This window comes from Gossypium hirsutum, chromosome A07 (genome assembly GCF_007990345.1).
Source record: "Gossypium hirsutum isolate 1008001.06 chromosome A07, Gossypium_hirsutum_v2.1, whole genome shotgun sequence".
In the NCBI taxonomy this organism is placed as follows: domain Eukaryota; kingdom Viridiplantae; phylum Streptophyta; class Magnoliopsida; order Malvales; family Malvaceae; genus Gossypium; species Gossypium hirsutum.
In genome coordinates, this window is record NC_053430.1 from 67,592,392 (window position 1) to 67,619,286 (window position 26,895).

The following is a 26,895-nucleotide window of genomic DNA, read 5'->3' on the forward strand; positions in this document are numbered from 1 at the left end:
TGCTCGCCCTCTGAGAGTCCTCTTGTGTCCACCAAGGTGTCAACCTTCGGATAATAATGAAAGGTTAAAGATATCGACTACGTGGAAATAAAGGAAAAAATTATGTTTATTACACCGGAAATCCATCCGCTTTTCCCTATGATTATGGTCTCAATCTTTTGTATGGTATATATAAGGCATCATTTGTGGGGTATCCAAAAAGCTTGAACTTGTGACCGTGTAACGACCATCAACTGGCCCCTGATTATACTTGAACCCGTGATCGCATCACGGTCACTGACTGGGACCTCCACTTGGACTTCGACCCCTGATCTTATCTAGCACAATCACCTCGAAACCATATTTCCCCAAAATGGGTTTCTGATGTGATAGTTCTATCCTGCCACGACATATGAAATGTATGTGTTATAAGACGCATTATCACATCCCCAACTCCTCAAAACTACCTTTGAAATTTTCTGGTTTCAATCGAAAACTCCAAACCTTTTTTAAGAAACTCTAAACTCAAAAACCTTAAACCTAAAAGTATTAAAATCTTAAACCTAAAAACATTAAAAACCCTAACCTTAGGAGAGAGAAACAGAAAGCACGTCCAACTGGATGCACTTTCCATTTCTTTCTCTAAAAACAACCTACTTCCCTAAATTTAAAAAACCAGCTTATAAACCTAATTTAAAAAACGACATAATTACCTAATTTAGTCGAAGATATGAGATGATAACTTCCAAACTCAGGATGCAATAATGGTCTCATCATCTTGTATATGTCTAATGGCTGTGGCTGTGCTTGAATTGGGAATACTTGAAAGAAATATATAATTGAAATTAGTCCGACTTCATTTTGTTGCCATTGGTTTTTCTTTTTAATTGTCATTTTGTTGCATTTGCATTGGTATTGGTTATCCCTAAAACCACGAAAACAGGATAAGCTCATCTCACCTATGGCCTTCAAACTTTATATATTATTTTCTTTTTATTGCATTTTCACTTTTGTCAATTAATTTAAATTTTAAGGCAGACAAAACGGGTATATTAATCACAACACAAACAGATTCACTCTATCTCCTATTTCTCTCCTCATGGATCCTTACAAGGTACAAACTACTAACTTTATCCATTTGTTAAGCTTGCTATTGTTGTTGTTACTCCACTTTTTGGCACTTTTTGGTGGATTATATCTAACAAAATTACCCCTTCTTCATTGCTGAATCTCATTTTCCTTTGTTTCTATGTCTTCTAATTTTGCTAGGAACATTTATCTCAGTGGTTGAAACTTTAGAACAAAATTATTGACTTACGTTTTATATAATAGTGAATTGTGTTCTAGTTTTCATTACTCGTACCAGATCGACCTGCCTTGGAGGTAAGATTGGATTAGTATTTGTCTTTTTGAGGTTGTATTGTGTATCAATTTACGAACAAAGTCCACTAGTTTATCTTCTATAATCATTATTTATCTTCTTATAAGAGCTATTTTTTGACGCAGCATCGTCCTTCAAGTGCCTTTAATTCCCCATTCTGGACCACCAATTCTGGTGCACCAGTTTGGAACAATAACTCATCGCTCACTGTCGGAGCAAGAGGTAATTAATATGATACTTGGTGTGTGCCTATATCATGTTTGTTCATTGTAGCATTTTTCACAAAACCTGGAGGTGCTAATTTTGATAGAGAACGCATTCCAGAACGTGTAGTTCATGCTAGAGGAGCAAGTGCAAAAGGGTTCTTTGAGGTCACTCATGACATATCTCATCTCACATGTGCTGATTTCCTTCGTGGTCCTGGAGTCCAGACACCACTTATTGTTAGATTTTCCACTGTTATCCATGAACGTGGTAGTCCCTAAACTCTGCGAGACCCTTGAGGTTTCGCCGTGAAATTCTACACTCGAGAGGTAATATTGGACCTTACAGCAGCATATTAACATTGTTAGTTTTTTTTATCCATGCTTGTTCTTCTTGAACCAGGGTAATTTTGATCTAGTAGGGAACAATTTCCCAGTGTTTTTCATCCGTGATGGAATGAAGTTCCCTGATATGGTGCATGCCCTTAAACCGAGCCCGAAGTCCCATATTCAGGAAAACTGGAGAATTCTGGACTTCTTCTCGCACCATCCGGAAAGCTTGCATATGTTCACCTTCCTGTTTGATGATATAGGTATTCTCCAGGATTACAGGCACATGGATGGCTCTGGGGTTCATACCTATACACTAATCAACAAGACTGGGAAGGAACATTATGTTAAGTTCCATTGGAAACCTACTTGTGGGGTTAAAAACCTGTTGGAGGATGAGGCCATAACAGTTGGTGGAGCTAATCACAGCCATGCCACACAAGATCTCTCTGACTCCATTGCAGCAGGGAACTATCCTGAGTGGAAGCTCTTCATTCAGGTGATGGATCCCGCTGACGAGGATAGGTTTGATTTTGACCCGCTTGATGTAACTAAGACCTGGCCGGAAGACATCTTGCCATTGCAGCCGGTGGGTCAAATGGTTCTAAGCAAAAACATAGATAACTTCTTTGCTGAGAACGAGCAGTTAGCCTTCTGCCCTTCCATCATTGTCCCCGGTATATATTAATCGGATGATAAGTTGCTCCAAACAAGGATCTTCTCCTATTCCGACACTCAGAGGCACCACCTAGGACCCAATTATCTGCAGCTTCCAGCAAATGCTCCTAAATGTGTTTATCACAATAATCACCATGAAGGTTTTATGAATTTCATGCACAGAGATGAGGAGGTAGTTATGACATGTTAAGTCCATGATGGGCAACCATTTAATTGATGCATTGTGGCCTTTGATTTTTTTTTTTCTCTTTAGGTGAACTACTTCTCTTCAAGGTTTGATCCAGCGCGCCATGCTGAGAAGTACCCTATCCCTACTGCCATTTGTAGCGGCAAGAGAGACAAGGTTTGGTTCTTGTGTGTGTGGGTGATGTTGATAATAATCAGTTTATGGTTTCTCAACTATTGTATTGTCACAGTGCATTATTGAGAAGGAGAACAACTTTAAGCAGCCCGGGGAAAGATACAGATCCTTTGCACCAGACAGGTCTTCTTTTTTATTTGGAGAGGAAATGTGAAATTGCTTCATTTCTTTATACATTCATTGACATGTAGATTATAATGCCATTTTGGTTGTGTCTCAGGCAAGAACGCTTTGTTAAACGCTGGATTGAGGCCTTGTCTGATCCAAGGGTCACATATGAGATCCGCAGCATTTGGGTCTCATACTGGTCGCAGGTGGGACTCTCATCCTTCGATCTTTTTATTATTTTATACAAACACCCACAACATGCTAATTATCTTTCGCCTTCATAATAATCATGATAATCGTCTTTGTGTGGCTACAGACTGACAAATCTTTGGGTCAGAAACTGAGTTGTCGCCTCAGTGTGAGACCAAGTTATTGATGAAAAGGGGAGTCCCAAAATGTGATGCATTTGCAAGTAGTGAACTAGTTCTGTATCCCCTGAATAAGAACACAAAATAATATAGCAATTATTCACGTCGAGAGTGTAATAAGACGCATCACTATGTTACTGTATTTATGCATTCTCAAGGATTCGAGAGAACCGCAGACCATCACCTCTTCGAAATGCTAATATTGGAAGTGCCAACCATTTCATTTACAGTAATTCCACAGGATGCGAAAGTGTTAAATACTTAAATAACCTCATAACTGCCCCTGCTACTCTTTTTCATACTTCGCGGGGAAATTGTTTTTTTTACTGTTACATCAGACCTGTATAAGTAGCAAAAAATCCGACCAAAATACAACTAGTAAAAGATTGATACAACACATGTTTATACATGGGAAACCAAGTCAAAATCCGTAAACCACAATGTCCTCTCAAATCCCTTTCCTTTTTTCTTCACCACTTCAAATACATCATTTGATAACGGCATCCTCCAATCACTTAACCACAGTCTTGGAAAAGGACCTGGATTGTTAGATGCTCCATTAGGTAGAGATTATATTCCATTCAGTAAATCTTTATGTCTCCGGAGAAGCATCACCATCAACCTCAGGATTCTCTAAGGATGTCTCCGGAAAGAATTCTTCCTCAGGGTAAATCTCCTGAAATATCTATCATATTCCACAACCAGTAATACATTCCAATCAGCAATAAGAAATGTTAAAACATCTGTAATTCAGTACAGTTAACGTTTCAATTAACTTCGATGCTACATTTGGTTGGAGTATTATTTTTTTCACATGTTTTAGTCATTAGTTAGCTATAAACTAATTACAATTGGTAACTTTTAGCCACTCATATGACTTGTTTATAGCAAAGAGAAGGAAAACTTTTCACTTACATTGAAGAGGACTTTTTTTACTCATCTTTCTAATTGCATGTTTAAATTTGTACTAATTCTTCTTTATTTTATGTCTAACTATTTTAGAACATATGTGTTAAATATGCTTTTTACTCATGTAATTACACTAGTAACCAAATGTAGCATGAGTGAATCTGAAATTTCATCCCAAAGAACAAAGATCGCACATAAAAAGATCAAATAAAGCAACCCCAACAGGATAATTGTATGTGTAGAGATTGTGCCAGAAGAATTATAAACATTGCACACTCATATAGAATATAATTTTAAATTTCATGAACATTAGCAAACTGAGTACCTTAAAAGTCGTATCTATGAGATCATTGTAGTTCAGTTTACCATCTGGCATGGGAGTTGAACAGATAAAATCAACTTGACCCTGAAAACAAAATATATTTCTGTTGAAAAGGGCACTACAATCAACACAGCACATTAACAAAACTCCCAAGTCCTAACAACTGTTAGGCAGATCGTATCATCCCTCTAAAACCATGTCCCAAGTCTTAAAAGATTTCTGGAAAAGGTAACATGATTATTCTTTAAAAAAAATGAAGAAGAAGAAGCACAACAAAAGGCCCAAAGTCACAATACCAAAATATTAGTAACTAAGAAGATACACATAAGAAAAGCGACCATAAGAAACATACCAAAGTTAGCTCCTGACTATACAACGCACTCCAAAGTAGAGTAGGTTTTTCTTCTCCAGAATCACTTGGACCTCCAGAACTACTTTCTGAAGTCTCATCTTGAACTGCACTACCAATTTCTGCAGTCTCACTTTGAACTGCAGCATTACTTTCAGAATCTAGAGGAACTGTAAGAAGCGTGTTCATGACTGCATGAATTAACTTCTTTCCTTGATCATCATCATTACATAATGCTGAGATATATAACACAAACCTGAATAGAACAGGGAGAAATACTTACATTCATGACTTAAGCAAATAGACTCAAATTACTCCCTCCTATGTATTATGCATAAGAACAGAAAACATCAACCGATAAAAATAATTATAATGGTGAAGTTTCTCTATTCACTTAATTATCAATAAAACCATAAAATTGAGCTTTTAATGTCTGAAAGACAATACAACTAAATGCTAGGTAAACAGTTTCTCACAGAATTCAAAGGTGACCACAGGAAAAGCAGCTCAACAAGGAAGTGAAAAGATAACAGTTGATAAAATTCATCAACGTAAAAACAAACAGAGAGAAGATAAAACCAATCCTCTTCAGAAACTAAATGGAACTTACATGCCTGGCAGACAAACAGCCAAATTGCTAGCTATTTGGAGAAGTCTGATTGAAGTAACCTGTTCAGGAAACAATGCTAGGAGGAAGCAAAAAAAAAGAAGTTACTAGTTTTTCTTTGTTTCTTATCTTCAACAAAAGCAAAAGAAACCAATCTTACATCTTGGAGGATATACAACCAAAAAGTTCGATATATCAGGCTTCAAAGAAGTCTTTGTGATGCATATTCCCCTTGCTATCTTTCCTTTATCATCCTTCAGACTGAAAAAGGGAAGCTTTTCTTTAAGTGGAAGTGGCGGGGATGATCCTAATGGTAATGTTACCTTAAAGGTTGGATCAAGGATCAGTTTCTGGCTGAATATATCCTGACCTGAAGCTAATCTAACACCTTTATAACACCCGGTATCCTGAGAAGTTTTCAAGGGAAAAACATGAAGTTCTTTTACCTTAACGTCATTAACAGTCTGATTAGAATAACAAATATCTAGCATAATTTAGTCTGGCTTATGCTTCCATACCTTGTCTACAAGCAATGCAGTAACCGGCATACGCAATACCTGTGTCATGTTTATTCAAATGGATTAGCATAATTTTATGCTAAAACATAATAATCTCATGTAAAGTCAGGTTGTTGGTCACACAGTTAATGCTAGGAACTACTCTATTGCTGTTTGGTGTTGGGTATCTCAAAGATGTCAAATGCCTTCAACCAACTCATAGAGGAGGTGAATATGACTGAGGAGAACTATATCAGATAAACTCCTTTTATGTCTATCCAATTAGGACATAGGAGGATATTTGTGAACTGTAGTTGCCATTGGGTACTCTGAAATGATAGGTAACTCAAGGCACCATCCACTGTTACTTTCTTCTGGAGTTTATCCACAGATAAACATCAATTTAAGGAAATCATTAGCAGAAATAGTAGACAACTTAGCATTTAAATATCAAGCAACTGAATCCACTCATTTTACATAAAAGCAGTTGGTAAAAAATATATCAGGCCAAATAGATGTAAACACAAAATCAGGTTAACATGTAATGATATATATAAAACCTACAACGGTAGGAAATACATCAATAACTGCATTCAAAATTATCAAAGAAAATAATTCTCTCCTCGTCAGAACTTACATAAAGGCAACCTTTGACAGCAGCACGACGGCAAAAAGCTTGTGATAGTTCTCCTTGCCCATAGATAGGATATAAGAAAGCCCCAGATGCATTTTGAAACCTAAAGACAATAAATAATTTCATTGAACATAAATATAGACCACAATTTGATATAATAAGTTTCTTCTCAAATTTCAACATGATGTTGAAAATTTTTGAACTTTAGTTGAAGACTTGACTTGAAAAATAAACAGAAACAATAAAAGTTAACCTGCCAATAGATGCATTATACAAAGCCAACTGATCGATCCCATCTTTTGTCTTGAGCAAATCTCTACAAACTCCTGTATCTTCTTGATCATAATCCGCCATTGCTATAGCATACAATATAAACCTGTAAAGACAAGAAAAAAAAATCAAAAGCGATTGAGAATCACGCCTACGACTGAATCAATGAGGAGGCAACTAGAGATGGGAAAATTAAAATAAAATAAAAAACGAAAAAAGTTGTGACTAACAGACGATTTAATTTTGGGCGGCAATCCCATTTTATTCAAGAAGTCAACAAACGGACTCTGCAAATCTTCTTCGGAAATCTTGACGTCTTGTTCGCCAGCCAAGTGTCCCTGCACCAGCTTGAAGAACCTCATTAACTTGTTCTTCTCCACGAGTCCCAGGCTCTTGTCTTTGAATATGGCAGCTCTGGAATCCGGCACACTCCAGAGGTTGCCCTTGTTGTCCCCAACGAAAGTGGCGTCAACACTCTTGAACTCCATGTACTGGTTGGTTCCAGTTCTTAGTAGCAATTCAATGGATTTGTCGGCGCAAAACAAAACCCTAGGTCCAGCCACATCGAGGTTGAACTTTCTAGAGTGTTGATCAAGGTTAGGAGAAAAAGTGGAGATATCGATAGAGGAATAGAGAGGACGAGTAGCAAATTCCAAGAGAGAAAATTCGTTAGGGTCGTCGGAAGAAGGTGAGCGAGGTGGTGATGGTGAGGTCGAGTGGGAGGAGAGAAAGGAGGGGAGATCGGCAAGAGGGAGAGAGGAGAAGTGGGAACCATAGAAGGGATTGGGATCCAGGTGAAGGACGGATTTAGAGGCGGTAGAGGCGGCGGCGGCTATGATGGATTCGGGAAGGCCGGTGCCTATGACGATGAGGTCGAAGGTGGTTGGATCAATTGGGGGATAGGGTGGGATGTCGTCCATGGCGAAGCAAAGGTAGAAAATTCGCTACAACCTGAGCAAATGAAAATGGAAGCTCCGAATTATCAAAAAGAAAATGAAAAAATTTGTTTAATTTAGGGTAAACTGGGTATCAACTAGAGGTGTGCACTGCCGGGTCGGGCCGGTTCAGGCCGGGCCGGGTTCAGGCCGGGGCGGGTTCAGGCCGGTACGAGCTGGGTTTAGGCAGAGTTCAACTAAAAATTTAGACTGTTTGCAAGGCCCGAGCCCGGCCCGAAAAATGAGACTAAAATTTTACCCAAGCCCAGCTCGAATAAAAATGTTAAAATCCAGGCCCGACCCGACCTAACCCGTCTATATTAATTTTTATATTATTTTTTATATAATTTTAAAATATATAAACCATCAAAAATACTAAAAACATCAAATAAATATTTCTTAACAAATTGAAAATAAATTTTAAAAAATATGTATAATTAAATAACACTAAAATAGGTACAACTTAATAAGCAAATGTTTCTAAAATAATAACAAAATTAACAAATCTAATAAAAAATTAACAATAAAATAAGTTTTATACAATATCTAAATAATAACAACAAAATAATAGCAACATAATAGTAAAATAGTAGCAAAATAGGGAGAAAATAATAAAAAAATAATATTAAAAAAATTATCATGTAGTGAATTCGGGCCGGGCTCGGGCCAAAAATGCCTTACTCGAGGCCCAGCCCGTTTTTTAAACGGTTTTTTTTTTACCTAAGCCTATTTTTCGGGCCTATATTTTTACTCAAAATCTCTCACATTTCGAGCGGGCCTTCGGGCCGGGCCACCATGCACACCTCTAGTATCAACTAAAAATTTTTATTAAAATTTGAATATCCCTTCCTTAAAATTGATTAAGGAAAATCTATTTTAATTGGTATAATAATATATTTAATATTTAATACTTATTTCATATCAATTTGCATTTAATTTTACATAATTTCATAAATTTAACTCTTTATATTTATAACTTTTATCAACTTGATCTTTAAATTTTCTAACCAAAGCATTTTACTTTTAGAATAAATACATCCCACATCTATTAATTATTTTATTTATAGTTAAATTATCAAATTCAATATATAACCCTCTTTTGTGTATATTTAAAAAGTTAATGTCAGAAAATACGAATCTTAAAAATATAATATATAATAAAATTTTATAAATAATAATTTTCCTCTTATTGGTATGATTTTAGTTTTTAATTAATTAATTTAGTAAATAATTTGACATTAAATGATATCATTATGATACTTATTGGTTATTGTGGATTTAAAAATTAAAAATCAATAAACACATAATCAACTCTTAATCCATTTATAAAATTAGAAAAAAAAAGCATTATCAATGTAATAAAAGGAAATTAAATTAATTCTTTCACATTTTTTCTTATAAAAAATTAAATTTTCATAATTTTTTTCTTATATAATTATTAATTTAAACAATTAAATTTTTTAAAGTCATATTTTTAACTCTATATTTAATTTTCAATTTCAAGTTCCAACTTCGAAGACTATTTCTATATATCTTAAAGGAGATATCATATTGTTAACAACAATGGCAAATCTAAAGTGTTTTTTTTTTGAAGTTTTTTTTTCCATTTTCTTTAGCTAAAATGTTATTAATCAAAGGGTTATAAAGTACAATATTTAGAAGAAAACTAATAATAAAAAAAAAGAAAGAAAAGGAAATAAAAGATAAATTCATTGGTGTTAGAAATTAGCTCAGAAAACAGCTCGTTAGTTGAAAGAAATTTTTTTTTCTTTTTTGAGTTTTACAAATTTATGGACGTGCAATGTCTCTGTTTTAAAAGCTGAAAACTTTTACTAGGAAGTTTAAGAATCAAATTGATAGAATTTGTAAATATCAATGGTTAAATTTGTTAAATTATTTAGAATTATAATCAAATTGGTAGAATATATAAGTATTGAGGATTAAATGTGTTATTATACAAGTTATAAAAGACTTTCCATTATCAATTTAACAAGTGACCTAAACATGAAAGAATTCAAACATTAATGGCTAAATTAAAAATTTTAAAGTTGGGTGATCGATTGTATAGTTTACCCTTTAATTTACATTTATCATATAGCGGTGATCCTAATTTCATTTATATCGTTTTTTTTAAGTAGATGAGAGGGAAAAAGTTTTTAGGGATATTGGTTAGGGATTTGGTGTCAACTAATATTTGATTTCAACCAGTGTCTTTGGTAGTATTATCCAAATTGAATCATATTGAAAATTGATTGAGTTACTGATTTGAAGAGTGATAAAAATGAATTAACCCTTAAATCAAAATATATTAGACAAAAAACAGTTGAATTGATATTAAATTGGTTGAACCAAAATTTAGAAAAAAAATTAATATTTTTTGAATTTTAATGTTATTTGTTTGAACCGAATGGATGATCAATGGTCTAACTGATTCAACCATATATACAATTCCAAAAACATTAGTCTTTTGTTATTACAGCATGAGTTTAATTTGCTCATTGTGACTAATTTGAAATGTTATTACTTCTCATCTACAATGTTTAATTTGGTATGAAAAGTAAGTTGTGATAATAGAATGTCAATAACGGCAATGTATTGCAAAGAAAAAGAAGAAAAATAGAACAAACAGATATCTGAATGATACAAAATGAGAGACGACTACATCTATTTATAGGATTCTAGTCAAAGTCAAATAGAAGTAATGCGGTAAAATTAAAATATCTTATTCTAATCAATATCAAATAGAGGTAGTATACTTCTATATAGATTTCACTCGTGCAGCCTATATCGCGGGAGCCAGACCCCAACCCAATATCTTACTTATTGGAGATCTACAATAAGTCACGACCTTCGGCCTCATAGATCCCCTAACTTACCATTTGTATTTTATTTTAACAAAAATTTAGGTCATATATATTTAACAGAACTTTATTAAGGTAAAATTTTATAGAGAGTATAGTACAACAACACCCTATTAGTCTAGTCACGAAAAATAGAATTAACATTATTAGGTGGAGTACAAACATGCAATAAATTAAAATATAAACATTTGCAGTCAGAGGCAAGGAAAATTCCTTCCTAATTGGGCAAGTGAGTTTGCACGTCAATTTCCCTCCCTAAATGTGTGCTTCGTCATGTTTTGCTTAAATCTTTTCAAGAAAGTCATGCAATCATAAATTAGATTACAGAGACAAAGGTTAGTACCTTACAGCAGAAATAAGAGAAATGATTATGGTGATTTTCCGAATGTGCTAAAGCCTTGAGTCGGAGTATTATTTTTTACATATGTTTTAGTATATGGGTTACTAATAAATTAATTTAATTGATAATATTTAATCACTTCAATGATTTATTGAAAATTTTTCATTTATTTTGAAGAGATTTTATCTTTTATGAGAGCTATTACTTATCTTTCTAATTTTAATTTTAATTTTTTTTAAATATTTTTTATTTTATATCTAACTATTGTAATATACATGTAATAAATAATTTTTTTCTCGTATTATTACACTAGTAACTAAATGAGGCATAATGTGTAATGATAACAAAAAAGCACCTAACTTAAAAATGTTGATAATGATAATGAAAATTTTAGAAGTTTTAACAACAATAATAATAGAAAAAAGAACATAGTACTTAATAAGTAAAAAAAAAAAAAGATGAACATGTTGTAAATACATTAAATGGATGTATATAACCTTTAAGCATTTATGAAAGTAATGAGTTAAACCTCCCATTCATTATTAAAGATGCTGTTATGAAGCAGATAAATAAGTTTCATTTATTTGTGTTGCATTGAATGTCAATGGCTTATATATAGAACTCTTTTGTAAATGAAAAGAAGATACGATAAAATTCTTTATTTACTTTTAGTGTTATTTTCCTTTGATTATTTTATAAGACATTATCAGCACGAACTTCTAAGAGTTTATAATGAAGTTCACGTTATTTCGACTTTATATAATTTGCCTGTATAACTCCCGTTAAACTATATACAGTATACATATTTTTATAATTCTTTTATTTTATTTTCTAGATAAAATATTTACTTTGAATAACATTTACACAATTATTTTTACAACTCACATCTAATAATAATTATTATATATATATGTTTTTTTTATTAAAAAAATTTCAATTAATGTAACTTGCGTTAAGTTATTATGATGACTATTCCTCTCTATGCCAATATTTGACATACATATTATTATTTAACAAATTTAGTATATATAATTGAATTATTTTACGATTGAAAATGCTTATTATTTTACTAATATTTTTTTTTATTTTGATTCAAGTGATTATAATGTCAAATCTTGGCAAACTTGAATTTGCGGCCTTGGACATCTCAAGCAAGAATTATTTGTCATGGGTGTTAGATGCTGAAATTTACCTAGATGCTAAAGGTCTAGTGTAACGACCTAATAGTCAAGGGTGTCAAAAAGTGCATTCCCGAGACTCTGTTCCCGTAAATCAAACTCGTAAATATTTATTAAAAATATTTATAAAGTTAGTTGTGTAGTTAAATAGGTTTTGGTTAAGTGAATTTGCAGGAATTAAGAGTAATTAAATATAAGGACTAAATTGTCTATAGGGTGAAATTTAAATTATAGATTAAAAAAATATTAAAAGGGCTAAAGAAGAATTTAAACCTTATTTCAACAAGTGGATAGTATTAGTGATTACGTGTGTAAATTTAATATACATATGTGTATATTAATAAAATATGTTTACGTATATATATTATATTATTATAATAATAAGTAAATGAATAAAAAAAGCCAAGAAGGCTAAACGAAACAGGAATAAAAAAAAAGGGAAAGAAAGAAAGGAGAAAGAATCGAAGTTTCCAAGTTTAATTGGTTAATCAATTTAGTCTATTTTTTTGTAATTTTTATATTTTTGGAATTTTAGTGTTAAATATTACCTGACTCATGTCAAAATTTTAGAAATTATTGAGTTTTTAAGTGTTGCTAATGTTAAATAATTTTAGTATTAGGGATTAAATCGATATATTTTTAAGCTAGAAGTGAAAAAGGATTAAATTGTAGAATAAATTGTAAATTTTGAATAATAGGGACTAAATTATGAAAATTTGAAATTTATGGATTTAAGTGAAAATGGGGAGTTAAATTTAATTTAAAGTGAAATTTGTGTGAAAATATAGGATTAATTGTAAGGAAATAAAGTTAGTCTCGATTTAGAGACTAAATTGAAAATTAGGCAAATATTGAGTAAAATTTGAAATATTCAATATGAAATTGAATTGTATTGTATTGATGAATTTTAATTGTTTTAATTTCGTAGCTAACATCGTACCTGAATCCTAGACCAAAAAGGGGAAAGATAAAGTTGACGTCGAATAGATCAGAATTTCTGGTTTGTATTTTTATAATTCGAATCTAGTTATTAATTGTTGTATTTTGATTTAATGCTTATGGTAAGTGGTTGAGGTGAGTATTTGGCATTTTGATATTGAATTGAATTAAAGTTGATGGAAATTGAAAGAATTGGTATATATATTATGATTGTATTGATTATTTAAACTGAATTGGATTCATGTGTATATTTGACTGTATAAAAAAATTTATATTGGATATTGGTTGTTTTTGAAATATGAAATTAAACCCTATTAACTGTATCAGGCTGAGTCAGATATAGATGGCATGCCATAGGATTGAAAGAGTTCAGAGATTTCTTCCACTTCGAGTTGATGAGGCACTGGGTGCCATTTTAATTTGTTCAACCGATGAGACACTAGGTGTCAGTTTATTACTTCGGATTTATTCGATGAGACACTGGTGTTAATTTACTACTTTGAATTATCCGATAAGGCATTGGGTGCCAAATTGGTGTGTTGGTTTGATCCGTGTATTTGTCCGAGTCGTGTTAATAGGGGTAAACATATAATTAAAGTTTTATAATTGATATTGAAATGGCATGGTATGAGAAATGGAATTGAGATAGTGAACTGAAAATAAAATATGAAATATGTTGTAAATACATGGAATACATGAGTTATATACTTATGAATTGAATGTGGAATGAATAGTGCAATTGTTTAAATGATATGTGAACAAATTATGGAAAGCTATTATATAAAGCGAGTGATTAAAATTGAGTATGGTATATTATGATGTATTCATGAATTGAGTAATGTATGGCTAATGCTATAACATCCCGAAATAGGGCTTAGTCAGAACAGTAGTTTCGGAACCACAAATCTGAGGTCAAGAAATTATTTTAATATTATTTTATGTGTTATAGCATGATTATATAAGTGCATGAAAATTTTGGTGAATTAATTTTAACGTTTGAGTGCTTAATTGCGAAAAAATGACTAAATCGCATAAAGGGCAAAAGTTTTGTTTTAATAGTCAAAGGTGTCAAATTACTAGAGAACCTTAATTGGGGGTCTTTAAAGTAAAGTTAGGCCATTAAATAAGTGATGGCCAGTCAAAGGGGGAGATAAAGAGTTGAAAAGTCAAAATTTGGTATGGTTGGTATTTGATGACATAAGCAAACACTAATAAAATAAAACAAAAGTAGCCACCCTTCTTCTCCAGAAAATACCAGCAAAAATAAGGGCTTGAAAGCTGGAAATTTTAGCAAACTCTTCACCCTCACAAGTAAGTGATTTAGATGCTTATTTTTTATAATATTCGTACTTTTGGAACCCTTGTAGCTTAATTTAGCTAATGAGGGGACTTTTTTTCAAAATGATTGAAAGTCTAGGGTTTTACCATGAGAATATTCATGTTGTTTACTGCATTTTTATGGAAGAAAATAAATCTTAGTTGTGAAATAAACAACTTTTGTGAAAGGTGTTAGCATGAAAACATCTAAAAGTATCATTTTATAAAGTTTGTAAAATAGAGAGTAAATATGTGTAATAATTGAAATCTTGAGTTGCTATAGTTATGAAAATAGTTGGGCTAGGCTTAAAGAGTAAGAAAATTGAATAAAAATCATTTTACGAGCCTAGGGGCAAAAGCATAATTTTGGCAAAGTTTAGGGGGAAAATTTTAAATTTGCCAAAATATGATTTTTGGGTCAACTTGAATAATGTGAGTCCTAAATGGGCTATATTTGAAATGATAGATCAAGAAAATCAAGAGTCAGGCTTAAATCGAAAAAATACAAGGTTATGGACTAATGGTAAAATTGTCGTTTTCGTATTCGAGGTAAGTTCGTATGACTAAATAAGTATGTTATCCATGTTATTGTTAATTTACTTGAATCTATCTTGCTTCGATTATATTGAATTATATGTTGATGATATTGAGTATGATGAAAGTGATGCCAAAAGTTAATAACATTCACGTGATGGTAGAATACATTAGAAATTCAATGGAATATGATATCCCATAGAAACGAGTAAGTCGTATGTAAATAATATAACTACATCGTTATTACACGTATTTGAATAGATATAGCATAAATTGCTTGATTGTGGAAATGATTATGTATGATAAGAATTGATGTAGATGAACCTCCCGGTTGAACCTTAGGAATAAACAGATATTTATGCCATGACATTTGGGCGATATGTGTGTGCTAGTGTAAGACATGTCTAGGACATGCATCAACCACATTATGACATGTCAATGTAAGACATGTCTGGGATATGCATCGGCATTGAGACGAGAGCCAATGTAAGACATGTCTGGGACATGCATTAGCTACGAGATGTGTCAGTATAAGACCATCGGCACGGATATGTGAGAGCTAGTGTAAGACCATGTCTGGGACATGGCGTCAGCCTCAATTTCGATAGTCAGTGTAAGACCATATCTAGGACATGGCATCGAATTGATAGATGAGCCACTGTAAGACCATGTTTGGGACATGGCATCGGCATTATACCCTATGTTTAAAAGCTTAGTGAATATTCGATAGCTTTCCGAATGGTTCAACAGTGAGAGTTACGGTTTAAGCTAAATGAGAAAGGTTATGACCATATTGTGAGTGGTACAGGTACTTACATGAAATTGATGAGATGTGAATTCAATTCATGTTTATGATTAGTAAGGAATGAATACGAGCATGTTGAGTAACACAGGTATGTATGCCAAGCTCATGAGAAATGATTTCAGTTTATGATGCACATTTAGTGAAGATGTAAATAGGTAATTCATGCTTATGAGAATGATTTTATGATGATCTTATGATTATAGGTCTATACTTATGATGTATGAATATGTAACCTTACCAATGTGGTGAAAATGAATTAATATGGTATGATAAACGTTGTATTGTTAATTTACACTAAAACAATTTTGGACAGCAGCCATAGTCCGGCTTTAAAAATCCACCAAATATTGTGGAAATTGAGTAAGAGGCTGAATAAAATATGAAATTAAAGCCTAATGAGTCTAGTTTCACATGGAAGAAATGGTGTAAGCAAAAGAGTTTCATATTATGAAATATTTTAATTGTTGTGAGACAGAGTTAGAATGAGCCCTATTCTGATTTGAGAAAATCATTGAAAATTGTAAAAAAAAAAGTTATGAGTTATAATTTATATGCTTAATGAGTCTATTTTCAAGAGAAATAGACGGGAACATCATCCGAGTCCCGTATTATGAGATAATTAATTTTAAGTGAAGAGGGGTTAGAACTGTCAGACAGCGAAAAAGGGTAAATTTAAGGAATAAACTGTACTAATTGGCTGAACCAAAAATTTTGAAAATTTTATGGTAAGAAGATATGTGAGTCTAGTTTTAAGGAAAATTAGCAGAACTTAATTTGGAGTTTCGTAGCTCTAGATATAAATAATTTAGTGACTGTGACTCGAGAAAATAGCTTGACTGGAACATGAGTGAAAATGCAAATAGGGTTGTATTACCATGAGAAGCAAGTTGATAAATTGCTTATTATTTTCATACGGTCTTACTAAGCTATAAAGCTTACTCCCTTCATTTCCTTTCCTTTAGTGTTTTCATGTTAGCTCGGGGTCGAAGATTGCCGGAGGCAGCATCACACTATCAAGTCGCTATATTTGGAATAATGAAGCATATATTAGAAATTTCAAGTGAATGACATGTATATGGATCTAGTTGATTGACATGTATTATTTTACTTTGGCCAAATGTGTTGGCTTATATTGAGTTATATGTATATGGTCATGAGATGTGGCTCATATTGATTATGGCTAGTAAGTCTAGCTATTCATGTCATGTCTAATGTTTATAATGTGATTATATTTATTTGCCATGCATGGTTAGTAATATGACATGTGTGTTGGATGTATGCTCTATGACCAACTGAGGTGCTCATAGCCATATAGTAATTGCACATTATAAACACAAGGTTATAATGATTGAACATGAGTGCTTGATGAATAAGTTGGTAACTATAGTATAATGATAAAAGTGGTCATCAAAATGACAAATCTTATGAATGTGAAATAAGGAGTCTAGACTTAGTATTGAATGAGTAGATGCATTACTTGTAAGAAGACATGTTAATGTTAAGGATGTGTCTTAATAAAGAGTGTTTAATCACTAAAATGATGTCATGATTTGCAATTTTGATGTGCATAAGGTTGTAAAAGATTATGGGTAACATGAAGGCTTGGAAAATAGCCTAAGTGCTGGCCACACGGGCTGAGACACGACCGTGTGTCTCAACCGTGTAAGGGACACGGCCTGGAGACACGGGCATGTGGCCCGGCCGTGTGGTTCGATATGCATGCTGACGTCTTAAACAGAGAGTTACACAGCTTGAGGACACGGGCGTGCCAAAGGCACACGGGTGTGTTCCTATGTCCACACAGGCGTGTGACCCTGTTTCATGAGAAAAATTTTTAAGTTTTCTTGAAACTTCTTAAAGTTCTCGGTTTAGTCCCGAATCGATTCCGATGAATGTTTTGGGCTTAATAGACCCAAATAAAGGATGACATGCATGTGTTTTAAAGGTTTTGAATTAAAAGAGATTTTATGGCTCGGTTTTTGCATAAATGTGTATTTAAGTCTGATAATGCCTCGTACCCTGTTCCAGCGTCAGACATGGGTAAGGGGTGTTACAAATGCCATTGTATGAATAAATGTGGTTTTAAAAATTCAATTCTGCCTATCATTAATATGTGCATATTATATTGTTTTGTCTTTAATTATTCGGATTATAGAAATACCACTGAGTTTTATTCAGTGTACGATTTTGTTTTCTATGTGCAGGTTAGGTACTTAACTTTTTTATCATTGATTTAGCATTCAACAACGATCCCAAACTCAAATATGGTGTTGTCTATCTTTTGTGTCTGCATGTACCTAGCGTGGCTAAATAATAATTATTTTGTGAATTTATTGTAAATGAGATTATAAGTTTAATATTGGTTGGCATATACCTATAAGCACGTGTTTGTGTTTTGAAGCCTTATTATAGTATGTTAATTGATGTTTAGGTGTTCATGATTTAGGAAAAAATGGATTGAAATTGGTATGTTTATAAATTTGGATTAAATTGATGCTTTGATGATATAATTGTGGTAGCAATGAGGGTACATTGGTTAGATACCTAGAACGATTGTTTTGACATGTTTTGGATGTGCTTGATTGTGTTAGAATTGGTTAAATGAATGATTTTTGAGTTGCTTAATGTCCAAGCTTACAAGGAATGGTAAACTTATTGTTTAAGGTACATTTTTGAGTCCACACGACTAACACACGGGCATGTAAGACCATTTCGAAAGGGCATACGGTCTTGGACAGGGGCGTTTTGCTTGACTGTGTGTCCCTATTTCGAATGCCCACATGGTCCAAGACACGGGTGTGTCTCCTAGCCGTGTGAGTCACACGGCCTAGTCACACGACCGTATGAACCCTGCAGCTTTGAAAATTTTTAATATATTTCAAAAAATTCCCTAAGTTTCCGAATTAGTTCCGACTTGTTTCTAATGCGTATTTTAGGCCTCGATGGCTCAAATTAGGGACAATATGTATGAGTTTGATTGGTTCTGATCTTAATATTATATGATATGAATGTTTGAAATTTTTTATCTATTTGATCTGTAAACTCTAGTAATGCTCCGTAACCCTATTCTGGCGACAGATATGGGTTAGGGGTGTTACATCTAAGAAATACTATATTAGCAAACAAAGAAGCATCTAATCAAGACAAGGCAAAAGCAATGATTTTCATCCGTCATCATCTACATGAAGGATTAAGAGCGGAATATTTCACTGTGAAAGACCCTCTGAAGTTGTGGAAAAATTTGAAAGAACGATTTGACCATCAGAAAATAATGATTCTCCCTAAAGCTCAAAATAATTGGATGCACTTATGGTTGCAAGATTTTAAGACTGTAAGTAAATACAATTTAGAACTTTTCAAAATTAGTTCTCAACTAAAATTATGTGGAGAAAACATAACTGATGAGGACTTGTTAGAGAAAACATTTTCAACCTTTCATACTACTAATGTGCTCAAGCAGCAATACCGTGAAAAAGGTTTTAAAAGGTATTTTGAATTGATTTCATATCTTTTGGCGGCTGAATAGAATAATGAGCTTTTGATGAAAAATCATGGAATTCGTCCCACTGATTCTGTACTATTCCCTGAAATGAATGTAGTAGTACATAATAATTATGAAAATAGAAAATATAGAGGTCGCGACCATGGTCGTGAACATAGTGGGGGACGTGGTTGAAGACGTATTAGTAATCGTTATCATGGGGGTCATAACAATGATACTTCTAACCAACAAAAAAAGAATAACAATGAAAAACAAGAAAGAAGTGGTCAAAGTAATCCTTCAAATATTGTTGAGAATATATGCAACCAATGTGGTATGAAGGGGCATTGGTCACGTACCTATCGTACGTTTAAGCATTTAGTGAAACTTTATCAATCATCCATTAAAAAGAAGGGAAAGCATATAGAGACAAATTTTATATCCTAAAATGATAAAATTGAGGCAAAAGATGAAGATATTCACTATAATTCTAAAACTGACCATGCCTGCGAAAGTGATAAATTCAATGACCTTAATAATATAACTCACCTAGATGTGGCAGATTTCTTTGAGAATCATTAGAAAAATTGATGTTATTTTGACATTTTTATGTTGTTTTAAGTATGCTTTATTTTCTTGCTAAAAAATAATTTATATATTTAATAAATATTTGCAATGTTTCTCATATTATATTTTGTTTGTTTTTATGAAGAATATGAATATTCAACAAAATTTCGATGGACCCAAAATCAATGGAGACATGTGTCTTGCAGATAATGCTATAACACATACAATACTCAAAATATTTTTTCATTTGACAATAAGTAATGCCCATGTTAATACAATATCAGGTAGTTCAAAACTTATTAAAGGCTCCGGGAGAGCTATTATATTATTACCTAAAGATACAAAATTTGTCATTGATGATGCTTTATATTCCACTAAGTCTCAAAGAAATTTATTGAGTTTTAAAGATATTCGTCTTAATGGATATCATATTGAGACTATGCATAAGAAAAATATTGAATATCTATATATTACAAAAGTTGAATGTGGAAATAATATGTTTTGGAAATGTTACTTACTTTTTCATCAGGTTTATATTATACACATATTAGTGCAATTGAGTTACATGTTACTACAAACAAGAAGTTTGTAGAACCACATACTTTTACTATATGGATGACCGGTTAGGCTATCCTTGTAACAGCCCAATTTTCAGTGGTGTCGAAAACAGTTGTTCAAGACCACTAAATCCAATGAGTGAGTTTTAAAATTTTATTATTTATTATTTATGGGTCAAGTGTGATTTTAGAAAGATTTTTGGATTAGTTGTTTGTGTTTTAAAAGAATTTATTAGGTTAAGTGGTTTCGAAAACGAGGTATCGAGACCTTAATTTCATAAACCGAGCTGTAAATATTTTTATAAATATTTACGGAGTGTTATTAAGTTATTATTAAAGTTTTGTTAAAAAATTTAATGTTTTGATAGTTAATTAAATAAAAAGGACTAAATTGAAAAAGGTACAAAACTTGCTAGAAATAGTGATTAAATGGCTTAAATAGTAACTAGGAATGACTTAATGAGTAATTTAACCTAAGTGAAGAAGCTGAAATGACATAAGTGTAGAAAAGATGAAGAAATAATGTGAACTAAGGATAAAATTGGAAATTTTGCAAAATTAAACAAATAAAATAGCAATTAAAGGAATATCTAGACATTTCTTCATATTTCTTTAGCAAAAAACACCATAGAAGGTCTCTAAAAGCTGCTTTTTCATATTTTTCTACAAGTGAGTTCAATTCTTGCTCTTTTCTTGAAATTTTTATGTTTCTAAGATTTTTACAATTAGGTCCAATTTTCTATTTCATTAGTTTTTGCTTTTATGGGTAATTTTGAAAGTTACCATTGATGAGCACTAGATTTTTATGATCAATTAACATAGAATTTAAGTTTTAATTTTGTTATATGATGATTTTATCAAGTAATTTTAATAGAAATTTATTTTAGGATCAAATTATAAAAAAGATTAAAACTTAGGGTTTTGTATTAAATTCTATTTATCAAATGCTGTGTAATAGCGTAGAATATTTAGATAAAATGTTAATTGCAAAAAATTAGCTTATTTGATGGGCTAATTAGTGAGGGACTAAATTGTAAAAACTGTAAAAGTTAGGGTAATTGTGCAATTTCAAAAATTAAGAGTTATAAATTGTGAAATGAATTAGAATTGAAATATGTACTAATGAATGAATAATTTTATATTTTAGATCAAGAGCCCGTAGATTAACGAGAAAAAAAAATTAGCAGAATAGTCCCTAACTACCACAAACTTACAATTTAACTCAGGTAAGTTCGTATTGTTAAATTTTAATGTTATATGCTAATTGATGAATGGTATTTTGCATTTATTTGTAACATTTGTTGAAAATAAAATTATGTGTTAAAATGATGAAATTGAATCAAGTATTGAAAGGGAACAAAACGCAGGTTTGAGTACAGTCGTTCAGTGCAAAAGAGGAATTGATGGTAAAGTACCCAAGTAAATCGAGGTTTAGCATTTGTTGTGAATTCTCGTATTTTCTTTTTGTTTAGCTCTCATTAGTTTCAGTCAACTCATATGAGTTTCAGATTAACCCTTATGGGTTTCCGTTCAGCTCCTATGAGCTTTCGTTTAACCCTTATGGGTTCCCGTTTAGCACTTATGTGCTTCAGTGTAGCCTTCGGGCTTCTGTTTACGATGTACTCAAATCCGTAAAACATTCTCTGATTTGACAAGGATTGGTAAGTGTCATATAGAATTAATGTGGAAGAATTTTAGTTATTATTAATGTTGAGCTCAAATAAGTGAATTCATGGAGTGAAGTTGTGATTGGTAGGAATAATATATTGAATGGTTTACTTAAACGAATTGTCATTATATGTTCGGTAAGATTTATATTAAAGCCAACGAACTTACTGAGCTTTGTTAATGTAATAGCCCAAATTTCAGCGATGTCGGAAATAGTGGCTCGAGACCACCAAATCCAAAAAATGAACTCATAGATTATATTATTTAATATTTATGAGCCAAATGTAGCTTTTAAAAGATTTTTGAAATAGTAAATTGTGTTTTATAAAGATTTATTTGGTTAAGAAATTGAAAAAAAAAAGTATCGAGATCTCGGTGTTATAAACCGAGCCATAAATATTTTTATAAATATTTACGGAGTGTGAATAAGGTAGTATTTAAATTTCATTAGAAAATTTTGACGTTTGGGTGATTAATTAAATAAAAAGGACCTAAAATGCAAATAAGCCCAAAGAAGATATTTTGGGCGACAATAGCAGAGAAAAATCAGGAAATGGGTGAAATAAGGGTAAAATTGGAAAATTGCCAAAATTAGCTAAATAAAAATGGGACCAAATTGGTATATCTAGAATTCTCTTCATTTATTTTCATTTTCATCAGCTGAAAAACAGCCATGGAAGAGGGTTCAAGCTGGTTTTCATACTCTAACTTCATGTAAGTTTAATTCTAGCTTTCTTCTTGAAATTTCTAAGATTTTGGACTTTTACAATTGGGTCCAACTTAATATGTCATTAGTTTTTGATTTCATGGCTAATTTTTAAAGTTCCTATGGATGAGTACTGGAAGCATATAATGAATAAATATAGAATTGAATTTTTAATTTTGATATATGATAATTTTATCAAGTAAAATAGATGGAAATTGATTTTAGGACCTAATTATGAAAGAGTTCGAAATTAAGGTCTAGTGCTAAAGTTTTGATTTTCAGGGGTTATGAAGTAGTTTAAAATGATAGACTAAAGTATTAATTGAGAAAAAAATTAGCCCAATTGAGGGGTTAATTGAGAAAGGACTGAATTGTATGAACTGTGAAATTTGAGGTAAAATGGAAATCAACATTTTGCATTAAAACTGTTTTGGACAGCAGCAGTAGTCTAACTTTGAAAAATCACAAAAAATTGTAGAAATCGAATTAGAGGATGAATAAAATATGAAATTAAAGCTTATTGGGTCTAATTTCTTATAGACAAAACGATGTAAGCAATGAAATTGTAAATCATGAGATATAATAAATTTTATGAGACAATATCAGAATAATTTCGGATTCTCCTGTTCTGAATTTGGAAAATCATAAAAAAATTAAGAAAAATAATTAATGGCTTAAATTTATATGTTTAGAATTATAATTGAGTCTATTTTCAATAGAAACCAACGGGAACATTATTCAAATCCTGTTTGAGGGGATAATTAATTTTTAGCGAAGAATGGTCGGAACTGTGAGACAGCAGAATAGGAGTGATTTTAAAGAATAAACTGTACTTATTGGTTAAACCAAAAATTCTGAAAATTTTATGGTAAGAAGATACATGAGTCTAGTTTCAGGGAAAACTAGCAGATCTTAATTCGGAGTTCTGTAGCTCAAGATAAAAATAACTTAGTGACTATGACACAGATGGACAGCTTGAATATTCATATAAGTAAATAGTAAAAATTATAGATAATGTTACTTACAAGTGTGTTATATACATTAAGGATGTGAAATGGAGAGGAGGAGCAGGAAAATATGTGAGTGATTTATGCATAAATTGATCACATGCTCGATTATATTTAGTAAATGTTAAACTTTGTTGAAATGAAAAATGTTATAAATTCATGTTTGAATTAAATGTTATATATATGTGTGACAGCCCAAAATTGACCCTAGTCAGGAAGTGGTTTCGGGACCACAAAACCGAGTCATACTAATAATTAGCCATCATATTTGATGCTTATTATATGTATATATGCATGTGTGAAAATTTCATGCTTGAATTTTGTTAATTGTAAGTGAATTTTATTAAATAGGACTTATGTGAGAAAATTTAGAAATGTGCTAGGCAAATGTGAAGTGGCCTATTAATGCATGTTATGAAAATGATGGGTTTGCATGTCAAATTACCCAAAATTTGAGCTAGTGGCTGGCCATGCTATGGGTGGAAACATGTTGGGAACATGTTGGCTTAGTGTGTTATGTTAGAAAGAATAAATAAAAGGGTTAGTAATTAAGTAATGAAAAGGGAGGGGTGATGAAAACAAAGTTGTCTCATCCATCCCCCCCATTTGCCGTAACTAGACAAAAAAAAAGAGAAAGAGTGTGTTCATCTTCTTCTCCATCTTGCCAAAACCGAAACAAAAAGGAAAGAAATAGGGAAGTTTTCATTAAGGCAATTCGGCAACCCTTTTTCTAGTGGGAGGTGAGTTTTGAAATGTTGGTTTTAACTTCCTTTGTATGTTGAGCTAATGGTTGAAATGCATTTCGGCAATGTCATGAAAAATCAAACTTTTATGGTGGTTTGGGCATTAAGCCGTATATCAAGAGGTTAGGAGTAGAGGTTGTTTCATGTTGTATTGAATAAGTAGAGATTATTATGAGGTTGAAATTTGTGGAATTTTAGTTAAGTAATGCTTGGTACATTCGGCCATATGGGTTAATGGAATGTTCATTTTATTTGTTAATTTCTTTTATGAGAAATGGGTAATTGTTAAAGCCGAATGAGTTATGGAAGTTTTTATAAATGTATGAAGTTCAAGGTGCAAAATTTTAGTCTTGATGTTATGGATAATTCGGTTGAGATATGGGGAGAGGGAGTTGTCATTTAGGTTAAGATCAAAGGGATGAGCAATAGGCATTAAAAGGTGAAATGTGTGAAACTTAAAGTGTGAAAATCTATATGTAATTACATAGGAAATGTTAAAAAAACTAACATGGTATATTCGGCCATGTAGAGTACATCCTAGAGACATTATATTTAATTCCCTACAATCGACTAAATGGGTGATTAGTAAGAGTGATTGCCGAATATACTAACATACATATGCATGTGTAATTGGATTGTAAATATTTAGCAAGGCGGTTAAACTAGTTGATTTATTGATTAAGCTCAAGGAGTTAAAGGAGGAGAATCAAGCAAAGGCAAAGAAAAGATCATCGAGTAGCCGAGTTGGAACCGTCTTACCCAACACAAAGTAAGTCATTAAGCATATAGTTTGTATTAATTTAAATGGTCATAACGTCTATGTAATGATGCTGAATGGAATGATAAATATATATATACATGTATGTATGTGGTGATGAAAGTGTCGAATGAGAAGAAAAGAGGTGAGATGTATTGAGTTGTTGATCTCGGCACTAAGTGTGCGGGTATAAACATTTATGATCATGAGATTGGCGCTAAGTGTGCGGGTTTAAATTGTACAGCACTAAGTGTGCGAGTTATATAGCACTAAGTGTGCGAGTTTGATTACATAGCACTAAGTGTACGAGTTGATTATATAGCACTGAGTGTGCGGACTTAATATATACTTTTGAATCACTATGGATACTAAGTGTGCGACATTATTGAGTTGATCACGGACAGCGGATCGGGTAAGTACCTTGAGTTCGTGACTAATAGGCGTTATGTTTATATTTGAAGTTGAGCTTGGTAAGTTTGAACCTATGTGACAATTATAATTGAAGTCACGTACATAAGATTTATCGTGGAATAGGTGAAAGGTCGTTTAGTTGTATGATTGTAACGAAAATAAAATGATGTATGAAAATGCCTCGAATATCCTATTGATTAGTATATGGAATGTGAATGCATGACTTGGTATGAGATTGAACCGATAGGTTTGAGGAACTATGGTATGGTTCGGTATGGATGGAGTAACTAGCCTCGTTCCATTTTGCTTCCTCTTGTGATAATGTTATTAATGGATGGTAGTGCATTGCTTATGACTTACTGAGTTATATACTCACTCGGTGTTTCCTTGTCACCTATTTTAGGTTTCTTGGACTCGTCTCTTTTTGCGTGATCGGGCCGTCATTGGAGTCATCACACCGGCTAGCAAGTTTTGGTACTTTCTTCTTAGTCGGCTTAGGAGAACATTTCGGCATGTATAGGCTATTATGTTGTGTTTGAACTTTGGTATGTAAACTTTTAGCCATGCGAAAATGGCATAAATGTTCGGTTGGGTTTGGTTTCATAACGTTAGGTCGTAAATCTTGATAATTCGACCTTTTTATGCCATATGTCATGGTTGATTATTTTTGGTGTTAAAATTCATGATATGGCAATAGTGTAGTAGGGAGATGTTTGACAATGATTAGCCTTTGGCATGGCTAGTCATGATCATAATTGGTGATATGTATGATGAATTACTAGTTAGATCAAGGAGAAATCACGAAATGGGCATAGTTGCTTTCGTAACAGATGCTGGCAGCAGCAGTGACGTGAGATTGAAAAATCACTAAAAATAGTAGGAGTGGAATTAATTGATGAATAAATTATGTAATCGAAGCTCGATGAGTCTATTTTCATATAGAAGTAACGAAACGATCATATGGACAGTATGTTAAGAGATATTCAGGTTCTCGTGAGACAGGGCCAGAACGGTTTCTGGATTCCCTGTTCCGACTTTGGAAATTCATTATAAATTAACCAGAGATAATTAGGAGTCATGCCATATACGTACA

The 26,895-nt window shown here is 32.4% G+C and overlaps 1 protein-coding gene and 1 pseudogene across 1 annotated transcript; one reads left to right on the forward strand and one right to left on the reverse strand.

The window, feature by feature from the left end:
- Nucleotides 1-804: 804 nt before the first annotated feature.
- LOC107955622 (catalase isozyme 2-like) lies at nt 805-3,550 on the forward strand (annotated as a pseudogene).
- Nucleotides 3,551-3,661: 111 nt separating this feature from the next.
- Nucleotides 3,662-8,005, reverse strand: LOC107886662 (rab escort protein 1). Its single transcript, XM_016810707.2, has 9 exons — nt 7,231-8,005; nt 6,980-7,102; nt 6,730-6,829; nt 6,114-6,152; nt 5,756-6,002; nt 5,599-5,674; nt 4,992-5,244; nt 4,643-4,723; nt 3,662-4,093 (listed from the first exon to the last, which is right to left on the reverse strand). The coding sequence occupies exons 1-9, from the start codon at nt 7,914-7,916 to the stop codon at nt 4,001-4,003; spliced, it is 1,698 nt and encodes a 565-aa protein (XP_016666196.1). The 5' UTR covers nt 7,917-8,005; the 3' UTR covers nt 3,662-4,000.
- Nucleotides 8,006-26,895: the final 18,890 nt, after the last annotated feature.

What these genes read in the sequence shown, in the direction of transcription:
- LOC107886662 (XM_016810707.2), bottom strand. Translation starts at nt 7,916, where the DNA reads ATGGACGACATCCCACCCTATCCCCCAATTGATCCAACCACCTTCGAC. An exon ending in TTGCCGCCCAAAATTAAATC is followed by an intron (nt 7,103 to 7,230) that starts GTCTGTTAGTCA and finishes TTGTCTTTACAG; the next exon opens with GTTTATATTGTATGCTATAG. An exon ending in GCTGTTTGTCTGCCAGGCAT is followed by an intron (nt 5,245 to 5,598) that starts GTAAGTTCCATT and finishes TGTTCTATTCAG; the next exon opens with GTTTGTGTTATATATCTCAG.